Source organism: Hippocampus bargibanti, linkage group LG07, assembly GCF_051943395.1.
Source record: "Hippocampus bargibanti isolate YZ-2025 linkage group LG07, ASM5194339v1, whole genome shotgun sequence".
Taxonomy (NCBI): domain Eukaryota; kingdom Metazoa; phylum Chordata; class Actinopteri; order Syngnathiformes; family Syngnathidae; genus Hippocampus; species Hippocampus bargibanti.
The window spans coordinates 11,300,200-11,311,159 of NC_142740.1; the positions used below are offsets into that span (position 1 = coordinate 11,300,200).

Below are 10,960 nucleotides of genomic sequence, written 5' to 3' on the forward strand. Positions count from 1 at the left end.
CGTCACGTCTGGAACGCCCCTTACCGGAAAAGCGACACAATGCATTTTGGGTACTTTGTTTGGTCTGAAAACTTCATGTTGATCGGTGTTGATGGCGAAATTAGAAGGAAAACACATAAATAACGCAATGGTGAATCGTTGTGTGTTGCACCAAGACTACTATTTGTTACTAGCTGACACAAATCAGCCCATTTCCAACGGAGCTTGGGTGGCATCTTGTGCATTTTCTGGGACGCTACATTGGAGTCCAGACGCCTCAAAATGACATGGAAGGACTTCTTTAATCGCTTGCAAACATTTATGCTTTCGTTTTGGGAACTATTTGAATCATATTCATAACTGGATTAGTAACAAGAAAGCATATTCTCCGAATCTGAAGCCATTGCTTTGATTCTCGAGCAAGGCGACGAACAAGAGGGCGGGACCTTCTGAAACTGAAACTTTCTGAGGTCATTTTGAAGTAGTTTTGGGACACTTTAAGTCATTTTTATTGGTCGTTTTCATTTTACTAAAAATATCAGCCTGCGTGTTTTGGGTATTTTTGCTATAAAACGTTTTTTCTGATGTCAGTTAGGAAACAAAAAAAATGTGTCAATTGTCCTTGAAGGTGGAGCTTGTGGGAAATTACCGGTAGTAATAATAATGTGTACAAACATGATTTTTTTTTTGTCATAATGTATACATAACGCTAGATGCACATTTAAATGTTTTTCCCCTAATCTCTGTCTGAGTTCATGCCTTATTTATCACTTTCAAAGCTTTCGGTCTATCAAATCAATTTTAACATCACATTGAATGTTATGAATGAATGAATGAATTTATTAAGGCTGGAAAAAAACATCAAAAACTACCTGTCCTTCTGTGAAAATGTAATTCTGACCAATTCTGTGAAGGAGACTAGTCTCAAATACCTCCACAGCAATGTGAAAGATATCACCAATTATCACACACACTTTATATCATTTATTGCTGCCAAGACTGGCACAACCCATTTTAAAGTAGTACAAGGCGGTAATTCCATTTCAGATAGGGACAGGTAGGTTTGGAAATTTTTGGTCTTAATAAATCATTCAAACTGCATTTTGTATATCGTTGTGTTGCCTCTGTGTGACAAATGGTTGGATGAACTGAAATATATGTGATAATATGAAAAGAAAACTGAAATCGTGAAGGGGTCAAATACTTTTCCGCGATAGTGTACATTTCATTCTTTTGAGTCCTATGCAATATAGCTTCAGTATTGTTGTAGCTGCCGGATTCGGGGAGTATTAGTAATACACAATATAGGTGGAAATTCAACTGCTTTTGCATGAAATTGATCGAGATAAAATATGATAAGGCTTTGTAGTGTTTTGATTTATTTTATTGCAAATGCCGATCTTTTCCTGTTTTGGGTTGATCTACAATACTGGCAGTTTCCATTTCTTGTCATGTTAGTTCCCATTTTAAGAATTCCCAGATATGTGCAGTCCAAAATTTGATTTACATGTGCATTTCTGTGTTGTCTTATAGTGCTTATTTTGTCACACTGATTGCCTCAACTGCTGTGATGCATGAACTATTGTTTCACAGTCAAATTCAACTATTTTCACACTTGACGTTTTCTTGTCTCTTTCACCTCATAGATCCGGAAGAAGCTACTCGCAAAGCAGGCGATAATGGAGAGGTCAGAGAAGGCAAAGAAGTTAAGCGCGCAAAAGAAATTTGGCAAAAAGGTTACTTTTCAATGTTCCTTAATTATAAAATGGTGCCCGATTTAGGAGTAAAGTTTTTAATTATTGTATTTCGGCATCTTAGGTGCAAATAGAAGTGATCCAGAAGAGACAGAAGGAGAAGAAGGCAATGATGTCTGCTGTGAAGAAATACCAGAAAGGTTGGTCAGGGGGAATTCTGTTGTATTCAACAGTTTAGCACGCTTTATTTTGCTTTCAGTCCCAGACAGGCTGGATCGATGCAATTTGAAAGTTTTCTAATCCTTCCACTTTTAGGAATGACTGACAAGTTGGATTTCTTGGAGGGAGACAAAGAGACATCTAAAAAAGACACTTCTCAGAGCTCCAAGAAGGCATTGAACAAGAAGGGGTACGATGTTTCAGGGATTGCCATCAGCTGTCACAGTCGTGAAATGCCTTCCAGACTCGAAATTTTAAATGTGACTTCTTTTTGAATAGCCCCAGTGCCAAGAGAAAATATAAGGACCAGAAGTTTGGCTTTGGAGGCAAGAAGAGTGGAAAGAAGTGGAACACCAAAGAAAGCCACAATGATGTTTCCAGTTTCCGCGCTAAAGTGGCTCATGCAAAGGGCACAAAAGGAAAAAAAGGCAAAGGAGGAAAACAAAATGTAAGTTAAACAAACACTTTTCGCGATAAAACGGGAGGAAAGAGACAGTTTCACATTTTTAAGATGCTGATTTTGCTTTTCCTGGTACTTCTAGAAACGTCCAGGGAAGTCGGTACGCAGGAAGATGAAGGGTCGCTCGTAAAACACATCGAGGCTGTTCCGAACGTCTTGAACTTTGCTTCCAGGCGGATTTCTTTGGAGTTTTTGTGACATTTTGTTCAAATTGCCCTCTACCTAAATTGTTGAGCAGGAGCATCATCTCCTAATCATCAGGCTGCATTGAGGGAGGAAGACTTTCTATTGTGATTTTGAGAAACCAATCTTTTTTTTTTTGGGGGGGGGGATACCGCACACGCGAGACTCCGTGTCATGATGCCAAAAGAAATGTTCAATAATTTTGTGTTTTCTGGATTTTGGATGGGAAAAAGGTGCGCATTCCTCCCCATCCAAGACAGTAGAGTCGGGCGACCACTAATTGTCTCTGAGAAGGTGATTGCAAACATCTGTGAATGGCCAATTGCTGTTGGGACCTCATTGGCCAGAAGCTCAGGTGCACCACCTTTAAAACCAGACTGAGGAGGAAGGAGAGGGAGAAAGGACAGCCTGGAGAGCAGTGTTACCAGTGGTCTGCCAAAACCCGACATCTGTTGCGACTTCAAATAAAGAAAACTCACAATACCCTTCCTGCATCTGGCTGCAACTTTTATCATCTTTCCACCTGCTTGCTGTCTCGCCGCACAACACTCCGATATCTGTTTTGTAAAATCTCTTGGTAGCAAAGACATTTAAACATTCAACTTATTAAATGCCATAATAGATGGTTTCATACAACAAATAATATGACAACACAAAGACACAGAGTCATTCATTCTTAAGCACTTTCTGTACCCTCTTTGTTACATGAAGTTTTTTTCTGGGTATTTTAACAATGCTGAGTGAATGTCACCTTTTACCCTTTCGATTAATTCGGATGGTTCTTACGGGATGGCCACGATTAAGTTGTTAGTGCCTGTACTGGTTTTCCCAATCTGTTTTAGACACAGTAGTGTCTCCTCTGAAACTTGATGGTGGAAAAACAAAATGTAAAATTAAAGAACAGCCCTCCTTTGTTATATTTCCAGTTGTCTTTGTCACATTCAGATTCGGCAGCAGGTGGCGGATTTGCGCCTCCCGCTTCTACACCTGCCAATCACCTCATTATGTCACCAGGTATTTAAAGGACAACCGACGCCTCCAGACAAGTTGTGTCCATAATTTGTAAAATCACGTCAAATGACTTTTACTGAGCGTATTTTACAAAGATTCCACGGCATGTAGCGATATTTTACTTTTTAAGACTCGTGTTGAATATTCAGGAAGTCTTGTTTTCAAGTTGATGACGATGCCTGACGTGACGTCATGTCTGGAACGCCCCTGACCGAGAAAGTGACTTTGTTTGGTCTGAATTCTTGTTGATGGCGAAATTAGAAGGAAAACACAAATAACGCAATGGTGAATCGTTGTGTGTCGCACCAACACTACCAATTGCGGTAACACCAAGACTACTATTTGATACTCGTTGACACAAATTCCCAGCAGACAAATCAGTCCATTTCCAACGGAGCTTGGGCGCCATATTGTGCATTTTCTGGGACGCTACATTGGAGTCCTGACGGCTCAAATAGATACGGGAGGACTTTAATTGATTGCAAACATTTATGCTTTCCTCTTCAGAACTATTTGCGTCATATTCATAACTAGATGAGTAACAAGAAATCATTTTCTCCGAATCTGAAGCCATTGTTTTGTTTCTCGAGCAACGCAAGACATCTTGGCGTGATGTCACAAACAATTGGGCGGGACCTTCTGAAACTGAAACTTTCTGAGGTCATTTTCAAGTAGTTTTGGGACATTTTAAGTCATTTTATTGGTGTTTTTCATTTGACTAAAAATATCAGCCTGTGTGTTTTGGGTATTTTAGATGCTATAAAACGTTTTTCTGATGTCAGTTAGGAAACAAAAAAATGGTGTCGGTTGTCCTTTAAGGGGAGATTCATTTGGTCATGGGATCGCCGGTGAATTGACGTGCCTTGCCATTGCCCAGGTTAGATATTATTCTTCTGCATATGCTTTTGTGTCAAGTGGTGAGCACGCCGACTTCGCAGTGCAGAGGTTCAATTCATGCTCCGGCCTTCCTGTGTGGTGTTTGCATGTTTTCGCTGCATGGGTTTTCTCTGGGTTCTCTGGTTTCCGCCCACATTGCAAAAACATGCTTGGCAGGCTGATTGGACAATCCAATTTGTCCTTAAGTGTGAGTGAATGGTTGTTGGTTTCTATGTGTCTTGTGATTGGCTGGCAACCGGTTCAGGGTGTCCTTGCCCTCCTGCCGTTAGATAGCTGGGATAGGCTGCAGCACCCGCTGCGACCTTGGGATAAAGCGTTTTTGGAAAATGAATGAAATAAAGACTGAATGAATGTCGCCTCACAAAATCTTTAGTAATTTGAAAAGAAATGTCATTTTATCCACTTAACTGTCCATCAAAACTCTTCAACGATGGTTGCATTTGCCCTTGATTTATTTAGAAAAGCGCACTATAGACTCTTGGTGCTTGGTGATGTCTGAGCTGTGTCGGAAGAAATTGAATCTGCTGTCTTTGCGATTTGTTGGGATCTGTAGACAAAGCAATCCACCTGGACTTAGTTCTGCAGGGAAACCGATTCCAGACTTTTTTTTTCATCTTTAAACCATAAATATTCTCACCAGGGCTGTCGACACCCACCCAATCTTCTGACTTTCAGTCAATGGCATGGTATATTTCTTTGTAGGCACCTGGCGAGCTTTGTGGAATGCTTCGATGAAGTCCGCTTGACAAAAGAAAAGCACACCATAAGCAATATCCTTGGCAACTTTTTTAAATGGCTTAACAGGAACTTATTTGTATTTTTTTTCCTGTGTTACTTCCGGGTTGAGTGAACGCTGGCGCCTGTGGCTGCCGCTGCTCACCCACAGAAAAAATATCCTGTGACCTTGACAATTTTGAAAGGCGCTTAGAAATGAAATGTATTATTAAATGTCCAGAATTAAAAAGACTGGTGTTACATTACAAAAAAGAATTGAGCAAGAGTCCCTTAGCATCACTGACAAGGTTCCAGTAAAGGAAACACTCTCGTGATCATGAATATTTTCATAGAGCCAGATTTAGACACAGCTCTTCAACTGAAACCTATTAAATTATTCAGTTACCCCTTTTGCTGTGGTGAAAAGAGTACACATTGAGGCAAGCAAAATACATGTTTATCCAAATTGAACATGTAAAGGATAGCCAATTTCAACATGTCCTGAAAAGAAAGCGAATAATGTTCAACTCACAGTTTTCTGGAATCACTTCTTGTAGTTTTCTGCTCATGGGTTTGTCTGGTAGGACGTGTACTGAAAGTCACGATAGTAGAGGAAACTGTGATTCCTTTGACAAAAACAAGCCACCAACAATTCTGTGTATTTACCTGTACGCAAAATATGTAAATATTAATAGAAAAGTTTTGTAAAAGTTCAGTGACGTACACTTCCTGTGTGGGTTGATACTAAACTCAACGTGCAGCCTTTGTTGTCTTTGCTCTTTCCGGATCATCTCGACGTGAATTGCATCCTGATGGACCACATCTTTTCCTTTTACTTCCATTTCGCAAATTCAACCAGCACACAATTGATAAAACCGTAACCTCTCTTCTGTGCGGCTATGTTTGTCCCGCAAATTCATCGCTGCGTGGCAACAGAAAACTCCCAGAAAACTTCCTGTCGCAATAACAAATGTAGACCACACGGCGAGGCTACACGCTCAGCAATGAATATTGTGTGACTGTGGACACGGTCGCAAAAAACGGTAGAGCTTTCACGCCATACTAAAACGAACGTGTACTTTCTTAGTCACTTCTGTCAACGTATTTTGCTGTCAATTTGTTCTCAGAGGGGAAAAAAATGAAGCTTTTACCGGCATTTCCAAGCATGACTTAATTCGTGTGTACGTGTGTCCATGTGTGTGTGTGTGTGTGTGTCCATGTGTATGTGTGTGTGCGAATGCGCACGCGTGCGCACGTGTACGCGTGTCTCTGTGCACGTGTAGTGCAATGTAGTTTTTTAAAATTGCTCATTTAGTAAAAAAATGGACCCGAAAACAGTATTACAAACACCACATGATATGCAGCGCAGCTAACATGTCAAAATCACACATTGTTAACACTATCTGACCGAATCCATCAAATAATTTGTTTATTTTATATTGTAATGCCCCTCGGCGTGATAAAGGATTCACACAGTCGCTGGCATAGCTGGTCAGGCTTTTATTGAGCAAACGTAGCTGTTAGCATTCATACTGGAGTTGTTGTTGGTACAACTCACGCTCATGCTACTCCCTTAGGCCTCTTGCGGACTACTCGTTGTCGGGGTCCTCCCTTCATTCATCTATCCTTTTTCGATAGCACTTAGGTTCTTGAGTGGGGTGGAGCCAGTGGTGGGCCGTCAGGGCCAGCAAGGCCTTCTCTGCTGGCCTAACATAATCAGACATCATTATCATAATTATAATAAAAGTCAATTTCATTAAAAAAGTATTTTTTCTAAAAAAAAAAAAATATATATATATATATATATATATATATATATATATATATATATATATATATATATATATATATATATATATATATATATATATATATACAGTAAAGTCTCGTTATATCGATATTCAAGGGAGTCCGAAAAAATATCGATATAACCGGGACTATCAATATATCCGACCCTGTTTGCATGTAATTTTCTCCGTGCGTGCATAGAAATAGTATCGATATAACCGGGACTATCGATATATCCGATATCGATATAACGAGACTTTACTATATATATATATATATATATATATATATATATATATATATATATTCTACATACTGTTTTCTTGATGTTATATTATATCCATTTGGTTATGCTCCTTTCAGTGTTGTAGTTTTAGGTCAGAGTTTTTAATCCAATCAGAATTCAGCTAGTTTGTGTCGCCATGCTGTATGAAATCTGACCGACGCCTTCAGAATCAACAGTGAGGGCGTCTGTGCGCTGTGCATGAACGGGCACATGTAGTTGATATACAGTTGCGATATCCAATCAGATCACGAGTTGGCACTGTAAGGCCAGCTAGAGGGCCTCGCGTTGAACATGACGTACGTCGTACGCGTCCTGTGATTGGATACTCACTTTACCTCAGCCCTCAGGGGAGGCAGCGCTATGCAAATCAACCAAGCTGACAACAGATCAGACCCGGAAACTTTGGCAGAAAAACCAAGTATATCTACTCGCTTTTTTAACCCACAATGGCTGAAGGAGAGGACAACTCAGATTTGGTAGCAGATATACTCGCAAGGCCATTCTCAAGACGGACCTTTCAGGAGAAGCTAGACCTTGTGAGAGGAGGCCGGCCGACCCCCGAGCTAGCTAACCTGTCCCAGGCGGGGAAAGGGTTTGTGTTGAGCGGTCATTCTCGCCCTTAAAGCGAATTAAAACATACGCCAGAAACACGACTGGACAGACGTGGCTTTCAGCACTGGCCTCCATGTCGATAGAAAATGATTTATTGTTGGAACTGAAACGCACAGACAAACTGCACAACAAAGTCATTGAAGTCTTCTTAAGGAAAGAAAGGAGAATGGATTTTGTATTTAAATGTGTTTTGGAGGACATCCGTTTTGGTGAGTGCAAACATTTTTATTTACTTATTTTTTCACTTTTAACATGTTTTTGAAATATTATTTCATTCATATTAAATCAATGGTAAATAAATGAAATGACAAATCTACAAAAAAAAATCTTGCTCTTCTGCAGTGAGAAATAACGTGCATTGGCGCAGCTGTGTGATTGTAGTGGAAGTACTCAGAGACTTGTGTGATTGTGTCGCTGTCGCATGTAGGCCTATTCTCAAGAACAAATGAAAAAGATTTGTTTACTTTTATTTTCAACAAATAGTTCGTTTTGTGAACGTCTTGTTGTTTTTCTTATATTAAACTGACATTTTGTAATTTAGCGTAAAATCTTGTTAAAGATTGCATATTCTTGGTGGACTTCATAAAACTTTGTGGACAAATGATTTTAAATTTCCTTTTATTTTTAAGTGTTTGCAGTATCACGTATAGTGACAAGTTCTAATTGCTGATGCAGATTTATTGATGTGTAATTGCTCCGGAAAATAGCCTGTGTTGTAGACGATTAAGGTGATGCCACGCCCAGTACTGCATGCGTGTGCTTTTGTAAATGATATCTCCAGCCGTTGTGTCATAAATTATGGTATTACGAGGGATATTTGTTCAAGTCGGACTAAGCAGGACTTCACTGAAGGCCTAGGTGTGAAATGCACGGACCGCCACCGGGTGGAGCATATACGGCACATCTTTCGATAATAGGCAAGTGTACATACACAGTGTGTATTACAGACTGCAATCATCATGCTCTTTAATTGACACCCTGAAACATCTCCCTTGAAAATAAGTGGGTCATAGCTGCTCATGAAATTTTAAACATTTGTGATTTGTAACATACATTACATTTGTGTAGTATTTATCTTAACTCGCGGAAAGTTGTTACAAATGCTCTTATTTTGTATAAGTAACAGTAGACCTCTTCAAAAGTGACCTTTTTCTTCAAACATATGGAAACTAATATTATTCCCATTCTCCAAGGTCTAAATTAGCTAAATATACCAGTTATTGTGATCTTGGACCTTGGCTATGCCTGCCTCAAAAGCCATGTAATTTTATTGTTGACGTTTTTAAAAAACGCTGCAAAATTTGGGATATTATGTCCTTATTTTCATTGTAGCTTTCCAGAGGTTTATGCTATAGCATTCAAAGTGGTACCAAATGAAAGCTAATATAATTTTCTTGCATATGGTAGTAAACACATGAACACCAGTGTTAATTTTAAATATTATTTTTTTGTTCTTTTGACTTCAAGACAGCACCGCGAGAGTGGCTGCCTTCCCAGCAGCTCATGTATTTTGTTTTTCTACTTTCATTCCAGTCATCACTTCAATCAATTAATTTTTATACCACAGCACGCAACAGTGGCATCAACAAGGGTGCAGCAAAGCTTATTGAAGAAAAACTAGACAAAAAGGTATTCTACTTCGCTTGTCGCCATCACATATTAGAGGTAATAATTGGAAGTGTATGGGAGGCTGTGTTTAGCAAGGTCAAGAGTCCTGACAACCCAATGTTCAGCAATGTGAAAGAGAAGTGGGACAAGTATGTTAAGGACTGCCCAAGAGTTCTGGGTAACGTGCAAACGAAGGAAGCATAACTCATTCAAGACGTTAAAAATGTGTCCAATCCAGTGCCAGGGTTTTTATCATTTTCACTCAAATTGCGGGACCCACAGAATATTGAGTTTTAGGACTACATAAACATTCAATGCAGCGTAAGAAACCTTAGACTCTCTTCTTTCATCAGAAAAAAACAGTTAATTCCTACATTATATGGACCTGAAATTTTATGAGCTTGAAATGAGGGTGGCTGTCCAAAATACAATGCAATACAGACTGTACATGTTGGTTTACATAGCTCTTAAACAACATTTGAAGCTGGAACAAAGCGCTAACACGGAGAAAAGGGAAATGCTGCCCCCTTGTAGAAGAGAAAACATTGCCAGAGGTCTGACCCGCGCTTTCTCGGCAGTCCCAGCAAGAAAAAAACAAAACCAGAACAAATTTGGGAATGGCGCTCAACGTCATACAGTGGGGCTTACGAACACCTTGCTTTACGAAATTTTCGGTTTACCAACGTTAAATTTATGAAAATTAAACCTTGGCATAAACACTACTTTTCGGGATACACAAGGAGCGCCGCCCCACCACGGCTGGCGGAGTGAGCTTCGGCGGAAGAACACCAAAGCTCACGACCGAACAGCGCTCCAGCCGGCCTACCTTTCCACACCCACATTTTCTCTGAATGTACACGTCAATCTTCTTCAAGGATTCATAACGGATACTTTTGCTGTTATGGGACCAAAAAAGACCCCACCAAAAGCTCGTGTTCAGCCGAAGATGATAAAACAAAATTACAGTCGAGGAGAAGGAGATCATTGAGAAACACGAACAAGGTGTGCGTTTTTCTGATTTAGCGGCTTAGCGGATATGCTAAGTCCACCATTGCTACCATCCTTCGCAACAAAGCTTTACACAAAGGCTTTATTTACTCGATGCTTTCACGTGACTAATGACACCGAACTATCGATTATTGGAAGGACCATTTCCATGTGTATCTTCATGTTCAGCTAATAGAAAAGGCTTGGCATGATGTTACCCTTCGAGCCTTGAAAGCATCATGGAATAATTTGTGTCCCGCATGCATCCTTGAGAGGGACTTTGAAAGATTTCATCCTCATGACTCTGTTGTTTTGGACGACATTGTTTCCATTGGACAGAACATGGGACTCGAAGTGGATGCAGAGGACATCGAGGAGCTTGTTGCTGACCATAATGAGGTCCTCAACGCAGATTATTTGATTTGCCTTCAAGAGGATAAGCAGAAGCAAGCCATTCAGGAGTTGTCATCTGAGAGCGAGTAGGAGGAGATGGCTGCAGCATCAAGTGAGAGCATCAAGGCA

At 40.0% G+C, this 10,960-nt stretch overlaps 2 protein-coding genes across 2 annotated transcripts in view; one reads left to right on the top strand and one right to left on the bottom strand.

Moving 5' to 3' along the window:
- ebna1bp2 (EBNA1 binding protein 2) overlaps positions 1 to 3,021 on the top strand; it is a 5,836-nt gene extending 2,815 nt beyond the window's left edge. Inside the window, exons 5-9 of the mRNA XM_089001395.1 lie at positions 1,626 to 1,715; positions 1,798 to 1,873; positions 1,989 to 2,082; positions 2,172 to 2,340; positions 2,435 to 3,021. Of these exons, the coding sequence (XP_088857521.1) occupies positions 1,626 to 1,715; positions 1,798 to 1,873; positions 1,989 to 2,082; positions 2,172 to 2,340; positions 2,435 to 2,482 (477 nt within the window). The 3' untranslated portion in view covers positions 2,483 to 3,021. The remainder of the gene's footprint in view (positions 1 to 1,625; positions 1,716 to 1,797; positions 1,874 to 1,988; positions 2,083 to 2,171; positions 2,341 to 2,434) is intronic.
- Positions 2,681 to 6,103, bottom strand: cfap144 (cilia and flagella associated protein 144). The gene is made up of 4 exons (XM_089001396.1): positions 5,882 to 6,103; positions 5,690 to 5,749; positions 5,081 to 5,184; positions 2,681 to 4,990 (listed from the first exon to the last, which is right to left on the bottom strand). The coding sequence occupies exons 1-4, from the start codon at positions 5,997 to 5,999 to the stop codon at positions 4,895 to 4,897; spliced, it is 378 nt and encodes a 125-aa protein (XP_088857522.1). The 5' UTR covers positions 6,000 to 6,103; the 3' UTR covers positions 2,681 to 4,894.
- Between the last annotated feature and the right edge of the window lie 4,857 nt (positions 6,104 to 10,960).

Excerpts from the sequence above, each read along its gene's own strand:
- cfap144 (XM_089001396.1), bottom strand. The coding sequence starts at position 5,999 with ATGGAAGTAAAAGGAAAAGATGTGGTCCATCAGGATGCAATTCACGTC. Across the intron at positions 5,750-5,881 it reads TATCAACCCACACAGGAAGT|TACACGTCCTACCAGACAAA; the intron begins GTACGTCACTGA and ends CGTGACTTTCAG. Across the intron at positions 5,185-5,689 it reads AGAAGTGATTCCAGAAAACT|CGGACTTCATCGAAGCATTC; the intron begins GTGAGTTGAACA and ends TCTTTTGTCAAG.